Source organism: Dermacentor andersoni, chromosome 1 (genome assembly GCF_023375885.2).
Source record: "Dermacentor andersoni chromosome 1, qqDerAnde1_hic_scaffold, whole genome shotgun sequence".
Taxonomy (NCBI): domain Eukaryota; kingdom Metazoa; phylum Arthropoda; class Arachnida; order Ixodida; family Ixodidae; genus Dermacentor; species Dermacentor andersoni.
Genome location: NC_092814.1, coordinates 233,601,304 through 233,623,538, shown reverse-complemented (window position 1 = coordinate 233,623,538; position 22,235 = coordinate 233,601,304). Strand labels below are relative to the sequence as shown.

Sequence of the window (22,235 nt, the reverse complement as noted above, 5' to 3'; positions counted from 1 at the left end):
TCGCCCGCCTGCGGATCAAGAACCAGCAGAGGACCGACAGCCGACACTACAACCTCCGACGACGCTTCGTCGAGTACCAGCCCGGCGACCGTGTTTGGGTATCGACCCCGATACGCCGACGAGGACTCAGTGAGAAACTACTGCGACGCTATTTCGGACCCTACACGGTCATCCGACGTATTGGCGCACTGGACTATGAGGTTGTGCCAGACGGCATTTCGCATTCACAGCGGCGCCGCGCACGATCTTATGTGTTCCACGTGGTGCGCCTTAAACCCTTTTACGGACGCTGACGAGCTTCCTTATTTTGTTGTTTTCTTTGCTACGAGTGCTTTTCTTTATTTCGTTTGTTCGCAGCATCGGGTCGATGCTTTTTAAGAGGGAGGTAATGACACGTGTACTTATCTTTATCGAACGACCACGTTTCGCCGCCTAACAAATGTTATCGCCCGGCACGGGACGCGCCTGCATGTATCCGAAGTTTCTGGAAAGTTATCGATGCTTCTATTCGCTGTCTGTTGTCGCCGAACCTTATGTTATGTGATTTCATCGCCTGACGCGAATGGTGTAGAACTTTGTGGAAGGCACGCGGGTCCCAACGATTAGTCTGGAACATTCGACGATTGATGTATAAAAGCCGACGCGCTTGACGCGTTGATCAGATTTTCGACGATCGCCGACTGTGTTTGCCGCAATCATTCTGCTATAAGTGTAGCCTGTCTTGTGGGCACAGGTTCGCCCAATAAAAGTTAGTTTTGTCGTTCACAGTATTGCTACTGTGTTCTTCAACGCCACCACCACGTGACAATATAGGAGGTGTTGGCCAAGTGCAGCACACGACGTCATAGCCTCTGCCCGGCGCTACACTCGTCTAGACGAGCCTGCACGAAGTGTAGGTAAAAGAATAATAAAAAGAAAGAGCCCTACTGAGTACTACGAGGACAAGAACAAGTGGTGCACACTAGGGGAACAGCACCTCGCCACTCTCCTATTCCACAAGCGTTCAATAACTTAAACATTCGCCATCAATATCATCATCAATTAACGCAATAACACTATACAGAAAGCTTCGCTTGTAATGATTCCCACAGTGCGTAGGATATGCATAATTTTTTTTTATGCGTACGCATTTCTATGCCTACCCAACGAGGAAACCCGTCCGTTCGTCTGTCCGTCCGTCCGTCACGTAAGACGATCGCTTTCAATATATATGGCCCGCAGCGGCGAGCGAATTAACCTTCGTGCTGCTTCTCGCTTCAACGCAAACTAAGCGGCGAGAACACAGTGCACACGAAGCTATCAGCACTCTGCGTACTCTGCCCTCATCGCAGATCGCTTTCAAGACAGAGCTCGCGCGGCCGCGCGATACGCAGCCACCGCCGGAGTACTGCTGATCACGGTTCATAATGGTTCGACGCGGATAGATAATGCGCTAAAGAATGATATCAGCGCACCTGGCGCCACCACATGCAATAGTTTGATTGCGCCATCAATTCAATTTGTGCTGCCGCCCGCAGCAGTTCGTATCGCCGCAGCGCTGTTCGTTTCAAGTTTCATGGCATCATCCATGACATTGATGACATCGGGCTTCACCTTAACCTCATAGCTTATTTCTTGCGCTGCACTTCGAAAGCAGTTATTTTTGCTCGACATCAAATATTTAAATCAACATTGAGAAACGAAAAACGACCCTAACGAGAGCCCAAACTGCTACGGAGGGCTGGAAACGACGATAAAAAAAAAAGAACCATCATCTACATAGATGAATCAGGAAAATTCCCTTGCTATATTCTTAAATTTTATCTGGCTTCATTGTTTCATTTAAAATTGTCAGAAGTGCTACTTTTTATATTCGTTTAATCTTTTCTTATTATTCAGGTACTCGATTATCAGCCACTCTTAGAGGCAAACAAACGCCTTAGAGTAGGCAACACGGGCACTGGTGAAAAAATGGCGCTGAGCATGTCGGCTGTGCTGAGAGGTTTTCTAACAAATAAGCAAATTGTCGGACGCAGCGTAGGGTATGACCCGCCTAATTATTAATATTATTGATAACTTGAAGATTAAGTCTGCATGACGTGAGCGTAGCTTTAACGTGCGCACAATTGAGCATTGCCTCAAAGTGTTCGAAGTGTCCTCACAAGTTTATACTATGATTGCATTAGTCCTTCTCGTTCGCAAATTAAAAGAAATGTCTGCGCTCTTCTTTTTCCACTACTTTAGCAAGCCTAATCATATTACGTAGTCTGCGTAAGGTAGCCTGATGCGTGTCTTCTGCCTTTGCTTCAGCTGTTTGAATGTAGCTGACCCTGTATTTATTTTATTGTCTATAGAACGACCAGCTGCTGCGCTCGCCTAACCCAAAATTCTGCTCGAGGATTTGCGACACAAAAGCACAACAGCCCTGGCACCGTACCACCAGCGCCGAAGCGGCCTCCTTCTGGCTTTATTCTCTTCGCGACAGACGCCAGGAAGGCTGTACTCAAGGAAAACCCAGGTGTGGAAAGTGCGGTTATTCACAAGGGACGAGGGTGTACTCCCGAAGTGTCTGCATACGCGCTAGGTTTGCGCTCTGCTTGCAGTTGTGCACTGACCCGGCTAAGCGCAGACATCGTTCTGAACCAGCGTTCGTCGCATTAACTCAACCTTCACGTACAAGTCGAAGTTATCACCTCTAGTCGTTCAAGGCTCTCTTCTGTTTATGAAATACAATGTGTAACTCCTGTAGTTTGCATCCACTGGTTTTTTTAGATCCTTTGTGCCTGGAAGTAGCGAAGTCCGTTTCAAGCGTGCATGTTTTAAGTGCCAAAATAATGTACCGTGAGCGTGGTATGTTAATAAATCGTTATTTAAAGGCAACAAGGTAGCTAATATTCTGTTATTTTGAGCCCATCGCTTTCTAGTAAAATTTGATGTACTTTGATTGCGTCAAGCGCCAACCTTACAAAAATCTGGTTAAATTCCTAAAGGAGGGTACCAAATAGAGACTATTATTGTCTGATGATAAAGTTATGCAATGAAACAGGCCACTCAAATCTGCATACCAGCGTTTTGACTGATATGCTTATACTATTCTTTAATTTCAGACACCAAATTCAATCAATTTATAAACTTTTATTTCAGTTTTTCGGTACAAAAACTGAGCACAGCAAGATTAAATCAGTGTGAAACCACTGCTTGACGCACCTCACAGCCCGTAGACATTGACGATGAACACAACAGTAGCAATAAGATAAAAATTGGAACCATAACATTTTAGTGCACATCATAATCAGTATCTGTACAAGTATGTTTAACATGTTTAACAAGTAATCAACCAGTCATGTGCATCAACCAATCAAGACAGGAAGTAGTCAACGCACAGTAACATACTGCAAAAAATCAACATAAACAAATATGAAACGCATTTTCTGAAAATAAAAGGAGTATAAAAAAAAGTTATTAGATATAACCAAACCCACAGTGCATATACTGAAGAGAAGAAAATGGCATGGCATGTATATTCTCGAAAGTGGCATGTTGATGTGTACTACATTTTTGCTTGCACACTGTGAACAGCCTTTCAAGTTAGACCTCAGAAAAAGGTAAAAAAAACCCGCAAAACACAAAAAGTGCCGCTCAAGTAGTTGCACAGCATTTTCACCTGCATTTGCGGGCTACTTTTAGGCTTGGAAAAAACTTTCATGTACCACATATAGAGCAACAGAAACATAGATAGGAAATTTTTCATGATGGCCTACAATTTTCTGATTGACAATCTTGCTCTGATTATAATATTTGAGAAGTTAATTAATATAACTAAATATGTAACCATGCAGAATACAAAAAGGTTGTCTGACTTGCTCTAAGTGACGACAAACAGTGTTACCTTGGTTCTGTCCAGTTACGTGGCACTCTCATATTTCTTTTTTTTATTTTGGCGCACGTTACGTGCGGCACCTTGTATATGTATATAATGTAAAGGATTAAGTGCACAAGGCAGAGGATGAAGTGTAGATGAAAAAGCAGGCCTTCGGAGGGGTGGCCTCTTGTCTCTTACAATATGTGTGTGTGTGTGTGTAAAGAGAAATCCTTCAGGCTACCTTTCAAACGTAAAAAACTTAAACAATGCTGCAAGGTAAACGAAACAAGTATATATATATATATATATATATATATATAAAGAACTTGAGTGGTGCTACAAGGTAAACAGAACAAGTATTTAATTTCAACAGTTTCGATCGGTGGACCGATCTTCATCAGGGTTTGCAAAATTTTTTTTTTTGCAAACAAAAAAGCTTTACTTAATGTAGAGTTCAACAATTGTGTTGGATCTGCACAATATTATAGTGAGAATTGAACCCTTTACCTGCTTGTCATGTCTGCACATTATCAAAACATAAAAGCTTGTATTTTTTCTCTTATTGTTCTTCATGTGTGTGTGTGTGCGCGCGCATGTACAGTCAGTAGATGAACTTAGTATGTTGGAAATTATGTTAGTGGCAAACATTACATTATGTCATGTATGTAAACAGTTTTGGCATCACTGTGCTCATGTGGGCCTGTGGTCCTTGAAAGAAACCTTGGCTTCGTGTTTGTGTTGTTGTACATTTTAGCAAATTTAAAAGCCATATAATATGCAGTGGTCACTTGTATTGCTGAAATTAATCATTTTTCTTGTGCCTGATATTGCTGAAATGAATAATTTGTCTTGTACCTTATATTGCTGAAAATTAATTATGTGTCTTGTGTGTTTAACTGTTGGCAGCCCTTACGCCTACTGAAGTTATTAAAATGGTCGCAGGAAAATGGAAAGCAGCTGATGATGTGACAAAAAGTGTGAGTTGTCTTGCACTTGCTAGTTTGTTTGTATAAGAAATTTGCAAATTTTTAACCGTGTTATTAACACCATTTTTGCAGAAATATGCTGCTATATCTCGGGAACGCTTTGAGCATTATGAGAAAGAGAAAGCAGCCTACACTTCTCAACTGACTGAGCAGCAAAAGGAAGCTCTTGAAGAAGTCAGACTGGACAAGAAGTTAAGGCTCACCAAAAGGAGGTTGAATGATGTGAGTATATTGCTACATTTTTGTGGCCAGTGGAATGTAAGCCACAAACATTCTAGCATTTTAGAACATATTCCACAAATGTGTGACTTGTATTTTGTAAATGCACAAATGTACATAGCTATGAAAGGAAAAAATTGTAATCCACCCAGATTGTAGCAAGGAAGGTACAAAGAAAACCCGAATAGGTTTCTTGAAAGGAAAGCTTCACATTGAATAAAAGATTAGTCCTGGTCCGGGGACCAAATCCGGTACTGACGCCTTTCTGGGGCATCTGCTTGAACAATTGGGCCAACCGGGAGTCTAGTGGATTACAGCGCGAGAGCAAATTAATCAACAACTCGGAAGCCCAGGGACACTGAATATGGAAATTGAGTTTTGCAAAAGCCTGCTAGGTGCAGTTCGTGAAAGGGGAAAAAATTGTCATCCACGCAAATTGTAGCAAGAAAACACAACGAAACCCATACAGGTTTCTCTTTCTGCAAAGAGGAAACCGTATAGGTTTCTATTTCTTAGAAACCCTTATGGGTTTCCTTGGCTTCGAGTTGTCTAGCAACTTGCCCTCGTGCTGCGGTCTGCGAGCCTGCTGGTTAGCTCGGATGGTAGAACAACCGCCCTGGAAAGGTGTTGGTCCCGGGCTTAATCTCCTGACCTGGACAATTTTTTTCTTCAACTGCGAAGCTTTCTTTCTGAAGAGTTCGCGTGGGTTTCCATTGTAGCTTTTTGCTACAACCTGGGTGGATGACAATTTTTTTCCTTTCATGCACCTTCCTCTACCTTGCGGGCTCCTGCAGAACTGATTTGCCATATTCATTGCTATTTGTATGTTCCAACTGAATTTACTTTGTTTTCCTCTGCATTTTAAAGCGAAGCTTTCTTTGCCACTTCGTTCGACTTTTCTGCTGCTGCTGCCACCGCCTTGCATGCCACATAGGGAACTGGTTCAGAGCGTGTATATACATGGCAGGAGCACGGCAGAGAAGGAAGGCGACACGAGAAACTCATTTGGACCTTTCCATTGCATCGTCACAATACCCTTTCGACTACTTTAATTATCCATGACTCCCCACAATAACATTTCAGAACTGCACCACTTACCTTTCCACTAATGTGCAGCAGTCCAGAGAGGAGTAGATACAATGGTAGAGAGGAGGTAGAAAGAGGAGACAGAGAATGGGGCAAAGCCATTGCTGCCACAAAACTGGCGAATAACAATGTTGCCACTCTTCACTCGCAACTCTCACACGTAGGAGGGAGGGGGAAAGGGAAAAGTTGACGTAAGAAGCCAAGGAAACGCTACTATACTAGGTGCGGTAGCGGTTGAGGACAAACTAGATAAATTTAAATTCAAGGCATGCTACGGTATGTTTCTACTATTTCATAAAAATAAACACCATGCAAATTTGCCAAGCGGTCAGCTGACGTAGTGCGTGCAGACGCAAAGCTGCATTAAAGCACCGCGGTGTCTAGACGACACTACAGAAGCAGCCGCCCAATAAATCAACATTTCTGTACCCACCACAGTAGCTTTGTGCAACGGTGTTGCTTGAGGTCGTGGGTTCAGTGCCGACCGTGGCAGCTGCATTTCGATGGGGGTGAAATGCAAAAACGCTCATGCACTCAGGTTTAGGTGAATGTTAAAGAATCCTAGGTGATCAAAATTAAAATGGAGTCCTGCTGCGTGCCTCATAATCAGATTGTGGGCTAAAGCCCCGTAATCCGCCTTTTGCGATGCATTGCGGCACCATCGTGCAGTGGCCACGAGAAACAATTTGGCGGGCACCGCTGCACGCCGCAACAGCCGCCCCATGCGAGACTCACAACCAAACAAGCAGCGTGTGAGACAAGACCGAAACAACGTGTACGCACCATCATATTTTGTCATCGTCAGCTTGCCATGGAGCCCACTGGTGAATTCTTTGTACCCGGAGGTTTCTTCAGCATGACAAATGGCTGAAAGAAGAGCTTCGGCCACACTTTACAAGGTCCTCCTTGGCCTGAAACCGCTGCACCTGTGGCGTAATGTGAATAAGTAATAAAACAGTATGAGTCCGCACAAAAACGCATGACTCGAATAGGGCATGAGGTGTAGTTCTTAGGGCAAATATCACATTTCACCACTGCATGTATTGCTTTATGGTGTGCCATAGTGCTAGGCGTACATACATACACAGGCAGTGGGGAGGCCAACATAATGCCAAGTTGCTTACGTCATTTACCCACATAAAGGGTGTGTACATCTACAGAAATGCCAAGAAATGGTCAGAATGACCAAAATTGGTGATACCTCCTGTTTGTGGGACACCTGTCTTCCTCTTAAAACATGCTGCTGTACAAACATAGTGGTCGATTGTGTCCTTTTTTTCTTTTTTTTATAACTGGTGCGTGTACACCAACAGTGTCGGTATTATCACGTAGTAGTGACGGCAAAGAACACAGCAGCAATACTGTGAATGACGAAATTACCTTTTATTGGCCGAACATGTGCCCACAATAACAGGCTACGCTTAAAGCAGAAACACACAACTACAGTGCAGTCCACTTATAACGATATTGAGAAAGACGAAAAATATGATCGTTGTAACCGATGATCGCTATATCTGGACTGCAGTTATCAAAAAAAAAAAAAAACATGGAACATACCTTTGCAGCTCCGAACTCGAATTCGCTACTTGCTCTAAAGAATAGATGATGTAGAAACTAGGCTGTGAGAAACAAACTTTATTTCTACCGCCAATGACCGTGTCAAGGTTTAGGCGCGCCGAAATAGTCCGAAATTTGCACTTGCTTTTGCGGCAGCTTCAGCTTCACAACCGCGGTGTGCATGGATTCCAGCTGCTGCGCGAACACTGGCGGCAATCCTTTAGCATGCATAAAATCAATTAAGGAGTCGATCAACGACAGTGCACTTTGCGTGGACATGGTTGTCGGGGTCAAGGAGCCACTGTCAATCTCGTTGTCACTGTCGCTGCTGCCGTCACCACCGTCGCACAACTTTGCCATCTGTCGAGACAGCACATCTTCGGCGATCGCCTCGTCGGTGACCTCATCGCAGAACGAGGCAGCACTGTCTGCAGTCAAAAACTCCTCCATCGACGCACCACCTGTGTCACCAGTAGGAACGAGCTCCCAGAGCTCGGTTATGTCAGCGGCTTCCACCGTGTTGGTCTCAGTGGGTTGGGGAAGTTCGTCCTGACGCACAAAGCCCGCCTTTTTGAAGCAGTTGTATATGGTTGACTGCTTTACTTCATACCATGCACCGTAAACGAAGCGCACGGCTTTCAAAAGGCTGACCTTCAGGTCAGGGGGCCCGTCTGCATGACCTGACGGGCCAGGAGCTGCGCGGTCAATGGCTAAACTTAGCCACTCCAGCATGCGCCGCCGATACAGGATTTTAAAGTTGGCGATGACACCGGCGTCCAACGGCTGCAGGCCTGCCGTAGCATTCAGAGGCAGAAACATCAATTCGACAGATGTTAGCTTCGGGTTAATGCTGTGTGCGCTACAGTTGTCAAGTAGCAACACTACTTTTCTTCCTTGGCCTTCAATTATACTGTCGAACTCGAGCAGCCATTCTTCGAACAGGTCGCGGGTCATCCACGCCTTCTTATTGCTGCGATAGCGGACCGGGATGTGCTGATTCTTAAAGCACGTTGGCTTCTTTGATCGCTCGATCATGAAAGGCTTGAGACGATGGCTCCCGTCCATGCTAACGCACAGCAACACGGTCACCCTAAGTTTCGAGTGCTTCCTGCCGGGGCATCGATCTTTTTTAAGAGCGTGAGTCTTCGACGGCAACATTTGAAAAAACAGAGCAGTTTCGTTGCAATTATATATGTCCTTCTCCGCGTAGCGCTCCAGCACGCCGGGCAGCTTTGTCTGCAGCCACTGCTGCTTTGCCTCTGTGTCCAAAGACGCCGCTTCTCCTACCACATTTTTGTAAACGATTCCGTGCTGCTCTTTCAAACACTGAATCGAGCCTCCCCCAGGCTCAAAATTTGGGCGTCCCAGAAGAAAAGCGAAGTTTTTCGCTTTAGTGGCAAGTATTGGCCCACTAGTAGGCACATTATGCGCGCGGGTTGTGATGAACCACTGGTAAAGCGCCTCTTCAACATCGGCGTACAAAGGGTCTCTAACCCTTTTCCGCTGATCGGCATGGCCGCTGATATCTCCTGCGTTCACAATCGCAGTGCTCCCGGTTTTCAAGATGGTTGATATCGTCGACTGGGCGAGCTCATACTTCTTCACGAGGGCGCTCACCTTGTAGCCGCATTGAGAGTCCTGCAAAATATCCATCTTCATGTCAAGCGACACAGCTTTGCACTTTGTCGGCGCCATCTTCAAACTGGGTTGTACCATTGGTTGCATGCTGCTTCGGTGGTGTCAGCCTGCAATCGCGAGAGAGAGAGACTGAGTGCGGGACGGGCGCCACCGCGCCGCTTTGCTTGTCGCTTTTTTTTTTTTCTTTCTCTCTCTTTCGGAGTGACTGTGGCCGACCCGCATGAAGCAGCTAGCGCCATCTTGTGGCGCGCTGCGCCTACTCAGGTACTCTCCGGTGCGCAGGCGGGGCGGGACGCGCCTAGTAACGTTGGGACGCACAGCGTGGTAATGGCGGCAGATACGAACTTAAGGAGGTAAACATCGCCTCGTCTCGACATCGTTCGTTTCAGGGAACTGAACTAAGCAACGCAAATGTTACGATTATTTTGCACGGAAAAAGCCATCCGGACGGCAAAATTTTGATTGTTATATCCGATATGCGGTGAATAACCTATCGTTATAAATGGTTTTTTTCCCCCATAGACCTAATGCATAAAATGACACTCTCATGTCGACCCATTGTTATAACCGATATATCGTTATATGTGGTATCGTTATAAGTGGACTGCACTGTATAGCGGCGAACACAGTTGGCAATCGTCGAAATCTGATCAGCGGGTCAAACGTGTCAGCGGTGTCAGCTTTTATACATGAGCCATTGAACATTCGATAGTAATCACCGTTGCCTGTGTGTCTTCCAGAAAGTTCTACACCATTTGCGTTGCACATACGTGTAATAAGGTTACACAAGGTTGGGCGACAACAGACAGCGGATAGAACTATCGATAACATTTGAGAAACTTCCGATATAAGCGGGCGCGTCCCGCACTGAACGATAACATTTGTTTGACGGTGAAAAGCGGTCAGTCGAGAAAGGTAAACAAGTAGACGTATTGGTATGAAGTCCAGATGTCTGGGCAATGGCGAAGGCGCCCCTGAAATGTGTCAGTTACACAATAAGACGTGCCACTCAACTCCAAAAGATGCCGCACAGGAAAATGAGCCGGAGTCAAAGTAAACCGTGTAGAACGGCAAGACACGGATATGTGCTGATCCGTAAGAGTCTAAGAGAAACAGCTGGCGCCCTATTCCACTGACGAGTGCACCACCTGCCACGGCCATACTCCACTCACCCGGAGGAGAGAGTTGAGTCCAGTCGTGCGCCTGCCAAATTGCTTCAGTCCTCAGCCACTACGGCGCTGCACATGAGCAGTTTGGTGTCGCAAAAGGCAGATTTAATTAGTTTAACAGTTCTGCCACAATGTGTTGTGACGTGTGAGGCAATGAAAGTGCTAACCTTCTTACAGACTATAAACAATGGAGCACAACAATGCCTCAAGCAAGCACGTCTCTCTGTGCGTTCTGTGTACTATGTAGACAAACACAAGTGATGCACACAAAGAACGTTTAACATTAACTCACCACTCAAGTATTGCACTAAACGCTGATGAACAGTAAACATTTGCCGTAAACATCACCATCAATTATCATCAATAATAGAAAACAGTTCAGAAAGCTTTACCGGCATCGATTTGCACAGTGGGTGGGCACTCTAGGTATCATCCCGTTCCTCGTCTTTTGTTGCACCACACTTCTGGTAATTAATCATGCACCAGCTAGTCCAGCAACATGTTTTATTTTCCTGTAGAGAGTTTTTGTGTGGCTTACACATTTTATAAACATGACAAAACTCACTGAGGAATTGAAAATACTAGTCATTTTATAGCGCATTGTTTTTCATGTTTCTGAAAATGCAAATGTACTGAAACTAAATATTGACTAGACAGAAACTATTGGCACCTGAAGGGGTCAGTAAAGCATGTTTTATAATGTACGTTCTAATGACAGAAATATTTTAATGTTGTGAATACCAGGATGTGAAAAATTGAACGAAGCTTAAGCATCGCCTCTTAAAGTGGAACGTGATAGCATTGAAAGATCCCCAACTGGTTCTCATGCTTCCTGGTAACTGCAGCTTATGTAACCTTAATGTTTACTGGGAAATGCTGGCGGCAAATGCTATGAACACAGGCAAGCTTTCTGGTAGAAATGCGGCCTCTTGCCTGGGCCAATCCCGGAGGTAGTGAACAGCCGTGCCAAAAGAATTGCATCATTTTCAGGTTTCTGTTATTGTTTCGCACTTTTAATATTTAAGTCTGAGAATATTTAACATAAAAGGCATGTGCTGTCAGTGTTTTGTTTCATAATGCTTGTGGGCTATCGTTCTCAAAATTCTGAGAAATAACTTTGTCGAATGTAAGACAAGGTATGAGCAACTTTGGTGGTAGAATCGTGTGGCAATATAACCCGCATATACCGCATGTCATATAGCAAGGTGTAGCATATACATATACCTAAATATATACAAAAATGTTTGCTCACGGACAACTCTGCCGACACCGACACCGGATATTCTGTGACACGGGGCCCTTCACGCTTTCGTGTTAAAACTGCTTGATATTGGTGGTGAGAAGGCCAAACATTATTTGCACGCTATTAGAAAAATATCCTACATTTGGTTTGCTTCTGGCACTATTCCATTTGTATTCGATTCTGTCTCTGAAACAACTGTTTACACTCCAGTACTAAAATTACCAGTGTCATGCGCACTGTTGACTACTTAAATGCAAAGGCATGTTCAATACCCTGTTGTTTTCATTCATTCATACTTAGGCAAGCTAGGCATTAGCAACAGTGCCGATGTCCCTAATATGCAGTGTGTGTTGAGTATTGTTTTAACATGATTATTTATGTGCCTGCCTTCAGCAAAAATGATTTGATGTACATTCATCATGAGAACACTTTAGCACATCAAAAATGAAAGCGTATTCTGCAGATAATAATTTTCTATAGTATTCTACTTTTTGGTTCTTTGCATTAGCAGAGGTAACTTAAAAGACTACAAGTAAGGCAGACAAGAAATTGCTGTTTGAGTACTGCAGATCCTCTGCACTTCTTCAAGGCAGCAGTATTGGACTAGTTGGACTGTTATGCTCAAAAGTGAAAGAAGGATGATATATCCACAATGCTGTGTGTTGTCGCACTGTGTATCTGCCTCCATTCTTTTAGCACTACTCATTTTCACAATCTTCACTTCTAAGAAATACTTGGACAAAAACTAAAAAGTTAAAAGGGCAGATAGAGCTCGACCAACACCAGATATTGTGCAAAGATCGAGTGTAGGAAGCAGGCTGCCGCATTCAATCTTTTCAGCGGTAATTGAACATTACTTACTAGATAGCTATTCATGCACACTGATGGTGGCCTTAATGGTTTATGGCAGTGAGAACGTGGCAGCATTAAGCATTGCCAAAAGTAAGCAAATTGGATTAGTTGAAGGAATTGACAGCATCAGTTGCGGTTGTCTAGGTATGTTAGCTCTTCGGAAAAATGCCATTGACTCTTGTTTACAATGTAACCTCTGAAGAAAGAGGCTACATTAAGAGCTACCAAAAGTCAGTCACAATGACGTGAATGAGCAACAATGGAGCTGGTGCTTCACAGAATGCATATTTTATATTTGTGTTATGGCGAATTCTTTTGAGGAGGGATTAACCTGTTGGAAATGTATTTCTGGTTTTATTTATGTATATATGCCACATATTGCTGTTGTCTTTGGTGCTAAAGGACTTCATTTGTTGTATAATCTGTAGCATCATCCCTTTTATGTTTTTTTTAGAAGCTGAAAGAATTGGATAGACCCAAAGGAGTCCGGTCAGCTTATGTGTTGTTCTCTACAGAAATGAGAAAAAAGATGCAGGAGAAACCTGCAAAGGTATGTTTCTGGGCATATTGCACTTTGGGGTTACCCTTGTATTTAGGTTGGTTATTGTGCAATACACATGTAGGTGCATTACACATGTGATGACTCAGACCACTACAGTGGAATCCTGGCACAACGAAGTCCACTTCAACGAAATTTTTGCCACAACGAAAATTTTTTAATTCCCCATCAATGTCCCATAGAACATAATGCATTGAAATTCCCTCCAAAACGAACTACTTCGCAGACACATTTGCACTTCAACAAAATTTTTACTGAGCAGACGTGAGCAAAATTATTTAAACTGTGGCTAATCGAAACCCTTAAACTGTTTTTTTCGTACCTTGAGAAACCATCAATCTTGATAGCATAAAAAAAAGCATAAACTGGCGCTGCCTGGGCCATGACACAATGTAAACGAAACAGAAAGCCACCATGCCGTGTTGGTGATGGCGATGCAACACGCTCTTATGGAGAAGCATCCGAACTCCAAGGAAACATTTTGGGCTGTATTGGCTAGGAAAAGTGTGCACGTACAAATAACATATGTGCAGTAATTTTATTTTTATAGTATTTCTAATTATTCATTTTCTGCAAAGTTTCATGTAGACGGCTCCAGTGTGCAACATTAGTTGCTATATGAAGTAGCAGCTGTTAGGTCAAATCCCGGCAGGGTGCGACGAGGCGTTCGGGCGACGCACGCTTGACAACGAACGATTGCACGTCATTAAGTCATTGTCTCTCGAAGCTGTTCGATCGTCAGCTGAAGCATGTCGCAGCTGACAAAGAAACTCGTTTTTGTCAGTGGAAGAGAAGGCTCGAGTTATCGCCCAGGCTGAAACTGGAAAGGAAAAATCAGTCATCGTGGAAGAATTTGGAGTTCCGGTGAGCTCTCTTTTGACAATATTGAAGAGCAAGGTTGCTATAGCCAAAGCGCTGTTTCAGGGACGTCTGTGAAGCACAGGAAAGCGAAGAAAGTGGCTGAGCCGGTGCACAAGGCCTTGGACAAGGAAGTTTGCACCTGGTTTGCCGAGACGCGGGCCAAGAAAATCGCCCTTAGCAGTGATATTGTGCGGCAGAAAGCGCTGCATTATGCCTGCATGCTAGGAATAGATGACTTTAAGAGGGGGGAAGCTACCCTCGGATACCAATTTTTTTGTTTATTGATATATCTTCATGAAATTTTCAGGATAGACTCATTGCAATAGCATTAGTAGAACTACAAAATTGCATGCAGTTATGCTCACTGGTTTTCAAGTTACAGCTATGTGTCAGAATGGTGCATATGATTTTCTCATTCCAGGCCTTGAGAATTCACTATGATGATTCCCAGATGGATACCTCAGGGCAAGACAGAGCCCTTTCTTTAAATTTCCTCGCGGAAAGATTTAAGCAGACCGCCGAATTTAGTGTTGGTGATTAAGATTTTATCGATCAAATTTTCATTAACTATAACAAATCGCAGACACAATATATAAAAAATGGGCTTGTCTTGCCCCCAGAAATTTATTCAGATACACAAAAAAAAAGAAACTTCTGGAAATCTGATGAGCGGTTACAGAGATATGGCTGGAACAAGCAGCCTCACCAGCCAAAAAAGTCAGTTTGAGAAAATGAGCTTTGAAAGTTTTGAGCACAAATATTGGTCTAAAATGACCCTGCAGCGTAACTGGAGATGTCCTTAGGCACTATCTTCTTTTGTTGCCTTTCCACCTTCTCTTGCGATTGCTTCTTGGCCTTTTTCCGAGGCAGATGAAAGGGAGAATGTGGAAGCCGCTGTCAATGAGCACGAGACACCAGGCGCACTCGTCAAGACAAATTCTTGCACCGGTGGAGCAGGAGTCACGTTGCTAGAAGCGTCAACGCAACCACACTCTTGCGTAGATGAAGCAGAAGCTGCCCCACAGGAACCATCGGTGCGATCATCGTCGGCGCTCGGGCGAGCGGCGACCTTCGCCACGCGGGTGAGCTTCATAGAACGCTTCCTTGCACCGAACGCATGTAGCGTTTTTAGTTTCTTTGAGCACATCGTGGCTGACTGCACAATAATCGGCAGGCTAAATGCAACAACGGTCTCGTAAAGACGGTAGAAACTTGGAGAATATGCGAACAGCTGCAAAGATAGACGATGGCAAGCGGAACACACAAAGGGCGCCGGCGATGGAGGAGCCAAAGCAGACGACGGCCGGACGCATTATGCAGGAGACCAAGATGTCATCGCATGCAGCAGCCAATGGGAGTCGCAGGCTCCTCTGCGTCCCTGAGGAGCGTCCGCTTCGCCCAGTCTCAGCTTCGCGTCTCAGCCACAGGAAACTTGAAAGCTCTCGCGAGCCCTCCAATCATGAGTGATTTAAGCCTCTCCCGCACTGCCATCGCCACCTGCGGTGGCGAGGAAGAAAAAGGCACAAGAATGCACGAACAAAACAACACCAAAATGGTGGCGCTCGGGGGAGTGGTGGAGAAATAGCATTCACGCCAAGTAAGGGTATTTTGAGCCCTCGCTCGCCGCTCGAGGGCTGCTGCGGCTCGTTATAAACTTTACTTGAAATATTTTTGCAAGTAATTGGACGTTGATATTTACAAAAATGGCAGTTTATAAGACGTACTGCACGAATATGTGGTTTTCAGAAAATCTACTTTATCGCGACTTTTCGGTTTTCAAAGGCCGCGTCCCCCCTTAAGGCCAGCATAGGTTGGCTGAACAGATTCAAGTAACACCACAGCATCATCAGCAAAGTTTTGTGCGGTGAATCCACTTCGGCGGATGGTGAACTGCATGGATCTGAGCCAGCCTCACAGGCGTCCTGAAAAACTACACACCATCAGATATTTATAATGCTGATGAAGCTGGGCTCTTCTACGGGACGCTACCTTCCAGGACCCTGGATTTTAAGGGGCTGCGCTGCCATGGAGGCAAGCACAGTAAGAAGAGAATAACCGTGCTCCTGTGCGCTAATATAGACAGTTCAGACAAGCAGCCGCTTTTGGTCCTCGGAAAAAGTGCCACACCATGCGGCTTCAAAGGGAATCGGAGCCTTCCCCTGAAGTAAGTGGCCAACACTCGGGCATGGATGACCCGGGCTATTTTCAAAGAGCGGGTCGAAGCCTTCGACCGGGACGTAGGCAGACAAGGCCGAAAGGTGTGTCTACTTTTGGATGATTGTTCCGCCCACATCATAGAGGACACCGGCTGGAAAACGGGCAGTTAAAGATTTTCCGACCGAACTGCACCTCTATCATTCAACCCCTCGACCAAGGGGTCTCCAGAGCATCAAACGGGCCTACCGTGAGCGCCTTATTCAAAGTTGACCTCATTGTGGCGCTCCAAATGATTGCCGCTTCGTGGTGCGCACCGACAAGTGCCATAATCTGCAACTGCTTCCACCACGCTGGGTCCACTGCTCAGGCTGCCGAGACTTCAGACTCTGAGAACGAAGGTACCGATGGAGACGGATCGCCGTCTGATGAAGTCGCAGCCATGTGGGCAGCCCTGCAGGAAAGTGGAGATGTGCCCGCCAATGTACATCCCAACGAGTACATCCAAGCCGACTTGTGCGTGGTTGTGCGTGAAGAATTGACACACCAAGAAATCCTGAAGAGTGTCCGGGAAGACTGTTTCATCAGACAAAGATGAAACAGCCGTGCAATGTGAGCCCAGACCACTGACTACATCACAGGTCATGGATGCATTCGACACAACCAGGCATTGCATAGGGTCCCAGGACGACGATGAGGCAATGGCTCTGCTGGTGGCGTGTGCCATCGCTTAGCAAGAAGCGCAAACAAGCTAAGCTGACCGATTTTTGAAATTAAAGCTTTCTTTTTACGTCAGCTAGTCACATGTTGCCTATGTATTTGATAATATCATGACAACAAATTTTCGCAACGAAATTTTTCGTGTGCCCCAATTTCGTTGTAGCGGGATTCAGCTGTACTAGTGTGCATGCATGCACTTGTACATGTATGTTTTCTGTTTTGAGCTAAAAAGAAAGTTTATTTTACATAAACATTCATTGTGCTTACAGGCACAATGAACACTTGCCATATTCAGCATACCGTATTTACTCGCATAATGATCGCACTCACGCAATGATCGCACCCCTCAATTTTGTCGTCAAAATTTGATTTTTTTTATTTCCCATGTAATGATCGCACCCCGAACTTGCCGCAGCGATATGTTGTGTGCCAAGTCTAGCTAATATTGATTGCGCTTAGCATCTGTCGAATGCTACACGAACGACTCTTCAAGACAAACCAAGCAATCTGCACGCACCAAACATTCTTAAGTAGATGCCTCATTTCATTACTTTCATCACTTTCCGCACTTCCATGACTAAAAAAAAAGCTGGAACCAAACTTGTATTTATTATGTGTAGGCTTTATAATGGTTGTGGTCAACAACAACAGAAAAGGCGCCTTTTGATTTTTGTCATCTGCACTCGTGGGCACGCAACAAATCGCGAGCGGCAACGATAGTAGCCACGTTTACACTGATACGTTAAAAGTGTACCCTATTCATACGCCGACGCTTGTAACACAGCTATGATATTCACCCACGCTTAGCGGAAACGTGCTGTATTAGGATAGTAGTGAAGACTGATGCCGCAGTTTCCACAGCATGCCACCATGTGTTTCTATGTCACTGGCAGCTAAGCGCGCCCATCTGTTTCTGTCCCCTCAAAGTGGACATGGCTACGTTATTGCCGCAAACTTGCTGGTATTAACGATATTATTCGTTACTGATACGGAAGAAACTGTTTCCATGCACGTAATGTACTCACGAGAAGAAAAAAAAATCGCGTTCGGCGCGTTCGGCTTGCTCCGCCGGCCGTCATTTTTGTTTTGGTGTCCCGCAGCAAACGCAGAATGAAAAAAAAATTTTTTCTTTTCGCGAAAAATTTAACCCGCGTAATGATCGCACCCCTGATTTTGCGTCAATTTTCCTGACAAAAAAATGCCATCATTAAGCGAGTAAATACGGTATTACAGTGCTTGTGCATGCTTGTTAGGAGTCCTAGTTCTCGGGGCTACACTTAAAATGTTGCCAGATCTTAATGCCCACTTCATGTGGACATGTTTAACGGACGCTTCCTCAGTAATGTCTATCAATTGATTTATTTTGTGTTTTAATGTAGTCACTAAAGAAATGCTTCTGCAAGCACAATGAGATGAAGCTGCCTCGTGCAGGCTGGTCTACACTGCATAGTTAACCTAAATGGTTAGATAGCACAGATTTGTTGGTCTTTCCACAAGTTGCCTTGTGAAAACTCGGGACTCTGGCTGGACTGTACCGACGTGAAGCGGCTCTTCTGTGTCGGTTGTGGCTGGGAGTTGCCTTCATGAGAGCTTATTCAGCACTAATTGGAATGGCTGATAGTCCTGCATGTGATGTTTGCGGATACGGGAAGAACATTGACCACTTAATGTGCCACTGTCCTCATTTTGAAGCACAAAGACAATCTTCGTTCAACACATTGAGGAAACTACATGATCGTCCTCTGAGTGAACAAACAGACAGTACTAGAACGCCATCCCCACCGACCATCGGCTCAGAAGGCAATGAAGGCACTTTTGTGCTTTCTGAGAACATCTGGTTTGTACGAGTGGCTTTGACTCAACTACTGTCCGTATACGTCTCTATACCCCCTCTCTCTCTCTCTCCCTTCTTTCTCTTCCCCTTCTATCTTCCCCCAGCATAGGGTAGCTAGCTGGACTCTTGACTGGTTAACATCCCTGCCTTCCTTATATCCCTCTCTCTCTCCACAAGTCTATAAAAGTGCTGTAAACTGCATTAGGGGAGCTTGTATGGTACAGGGAAAAGAAAACAAACAAAAAAGACAAGGGAATGCTATGGTGATCATTATGTGGCAGCATCCTTTACTTAAATGTTTTTTAAGTGATCCATCTCCTCATTTCACTTTTTGGAACTAACATATTGGGCAGATTGTGTTGTGAGGGAGAGTGTAGAATACAGACTGTCAGGGCTAGAAAGTAATACAATCGACTCTCGTTACAACGGACCCTGATAATCCGAAACAAAACAACAACATCCATCTTACCCGAAGTTCGTAATATCCAAGACACTTCACTTCCGAAACGTTCGTCACGATGTCTTACATTAAAGAGTGAGTGACAAACGTCCAAAGTAAAAAATAAACAAAAATGTTGCAGTTTTTCCAGAAAGGCGAAGTATTGATCGCAGTAGCAAATTAAGCACGATGAGTTCGGCAGCTGCAGCAAACGAATTGACCTTCGTGCTCTCTCTCGCTTTAATGCGAACTACAGTCGAACCCGACTATATCGAACTATACTATATATCGAACGATTTCTGGACACGGTATAGTTACAATGAGTATATATAGCAAAAATTACGCTTACATCGAACAAAAAAGCAGCGACTCCCGATATATCGAACGTCAAGCGGCAGAAAGTGGCCCCGGAAGTTGGCTTTCCCTCGCGGTGGCGGGAAAACCCCGCGGCGCCATCCAACCGCTCTCCCTACCGTGACCGCCCTGCCTCGGACGAGCCGTCGACACCCCCCTGCAAAAAATTATCCTGGCCCGCCCGCAGCGCTTGCTTAGACAGCCAATCAGAGGCTCTTGTGCCCTCGTCGTACAAAATGGTGGAAGCGCGAGTTGTCTCACTGCTGCTTTTCTGGCTCAATGTGTGTGCGCCTTGTAGGCCTTCTCCGGCAGTGTTGCCGTGATGAAGCGGCTGAATTCGCCTTTCGTCGTGAAGCTCGAAATCATAAATAGGATCGAACGCGGTGAGAAGTAGCCCTGCAGCATACAAGATGCCGAGGAGCACTCTCAGCATGATCTTGGAGGGGGAGATTACGGCTAAAGTGGCCAAACTCGTGACCCGGTGCCCGTGGCGCCCAACGCGTACGCACGGCCGTGTGCGAGTGGTTCATCCTAAATTGCTTCAGCCGTGCCGACTTTCGCGTGCTCGGTGATGACTAAATTCTGATGAATGCGACGAAGCCGTTGCCGATGTTGCTGAAGTTCGGAGCAAGCTGTCAGAATTTCCGGAAGCTGTTGACGAATCAACGGTGGACGAGTTTGTGAGCGCAAATGATGGTGTCGCGACCACAGGAGAACCCGAAAACGAAGACTACATTGCCGACATCGTACCGAGCACAAGTGAAAGTGGGCACAATGAGGAAAGCAATGACCGTCCTTGGCCCACATCCTCCGAAGTGATTGGTGCGCTCGCACTAGTCGGTGCTTCTGCGCGAATGCGGAAGGTTGCGGCCTCAGCTGCTCCGACGCTTTAGACGATGTGGAAAAGTGCGTGTGTCGCAGGCAACGAAATTGCCCAAGCAGAAGAAAATACAGGACTACATCTTGTGAAACTAAGCTAGTTTCACCAATAAAGTGATTTTATAAATGGTATGTGCTTTTATGACATCCAATTATTTAGCAGGCTTATATCGAATTATGCTCTACATCGAACTGATAGGCGTTTTTTTGCGAGTTCGATATAGCCGGGTTTGACTGTATACGTCGAAAGCACAGCACATACGAAGCTACCAGCACTGGGCACACTTTGTCCACATTGCAGATCGCTTTGAAGATGAGGCCCGCACGGGCGTGCACTTTGTTCACATTGCAGATCGCTTTCAAGACACGTGCCCGCGCGGGCGCGCACTTTATCCACATTGCAGGTCGCTTTTTCAAGATACGGTGCCCGTGCTGGCCCGCACTTTGTCCACATCACAGATTGCTTTCAAGATACAGAGACCCTGCAGCCGCGTCATTAATAGCAGCCACCGGAAGAACCCTCTTTCCCTTGCCCGTGCCTCACGTGAAAAACTGCGCGCTTCCGCGCCACTTTCCTCCCTCTGTCATGCGCAAAATATTGAGCCGCGATCGTCGTCTGACCCTCGCAAGTCAGTTGCCAGCTCGTGTTGACAAGGCAAAAGTCAGTTTTATATGCCCGATTTTGACAAAAGTTGCTGTTAATTTCGTCCGTTGTAGCGTGGTTCGTTAAAAGTAAACTTCGTTGCATTAATAAAATAGGTAGAACAAACTAAGGCTGATATATGGTCCGTTATATCCGAAAGTCTGTTGTACGCGGGTCCGTTGTAATGAGCGTAGACTGTATAAGCTGAGCAATGTACACCTGTGAGCAACAGTATACGGGCCAGGGGAGCGCATGCCTAACTGCATTGATGCACCATCTTCCAGCGCGGGGCCTGCTTTCGAGACTAGCTCTCATGCAGTGGTGTACATGCGCAGCCCATCATATCTGCTAGCATGTCATGTTGCTTCTCTTAATGGGCTACGCTACTTGTCGACTAAACATTCAACAGGCAGCCACGGCCCGTGCTCAAAAGCGGCCACAGCCGATGCCACTCGGCTTTCGCACAGCGCTCCATCACGCGGCAACACTTCTCACGCGGCTCGGCTGAGTAGCGAAGGCTCGCGGCGTGTCCGGTTGTTAGCCACCTGTGCAGCACATCTGTGCTGCTGTTTCACTGAGTGACAGCGGTATGAGCCATGGCTCGCGCTTTCATTGCGCATCACATTTCTTCAGTGATTGTGCAGCCAACTGCCTGCTCTCGTGCTTGTTGATGACTCACACAGAATGCCTTGCTTCTTACTGTGGTGCTGCAGCCGTATGTTAATGGAAGTGCTTACAATATTTGCTGCCGTTTATTCAAGCACAGTTTCCCAATCGGTGTCCTTTTTCATGCAAAAGGTTTGCAACAGTGTATGACACTTTAATCTATGAAAGTAGCAGCAGCACATCTGCAGCAAATATTAGGGCTATTTTTTTTATCTTCACTTCATGCAGGCTCGCTCATGTGGATAAGTGTAGTGCCGGGCAGAGGCTATGACACCACGTGCTGCATTTGGCTCGCTGAGCTGTAGCCAGTCAAAGCAGACTGCACGTGTCTTCTGCATCAGCAGACAAAAAGCAGTAGACTTCGACTGACTTTGCACTTACTGGCTGATAACATATTCATTTTCTTAGGAGCCATCTTGTGTAATGCACAGCTTCAGACCAATACGATGTTGACGCAAGGAATTGAATGAATATAATATCCTATTTCTTTGAATGTTGAAGGCCCCTGGAAATCTCCCAGCATCACCACAATACC

The 22,235-nt window shown here is 45.4% G+C and overlaps 1 protein-coding gene across 2 annotated transcripts in view; it reads left to right on the top strand.

Annotated features, from left to right (window-relative positions):
- The first annotated feature begins 1,912 nt into the window (after positions 1–1,912).
- Positions 1,913–22,235, top strand: part of LOC126548511 (transcription factor A, mitochondrial-like) — a 44,963-nt gene continuing 24,640 nt past the window's right edge. For both annotated transcript variants that reach the window (XM_050196729.2, XM_055063452.1), the window contains exons 1-5: positions 1,913–2,021; positions 2,334–2,497; positions 4,748–4,818; positions 4,900–5,049; positions 13,046–13,141. In XM_050196729.2, the coding sequence (XP_050052686.1) occupies positions 1,951–2,021; positions 2,334–2,497; positions 4,748–4,818; positions 4,900–5,049; positions 13,046–13,141 (552 nt within the window). In that variant the 5' untranslated portion in view covers positions 1,913–1,950. The remainder of the gene's footprint in view (positions 2,022–2,333; positions 2,498–4,747; positions 4,819–4,899; positions 5,050–13,045; positions 13,142–22,235) is intronic.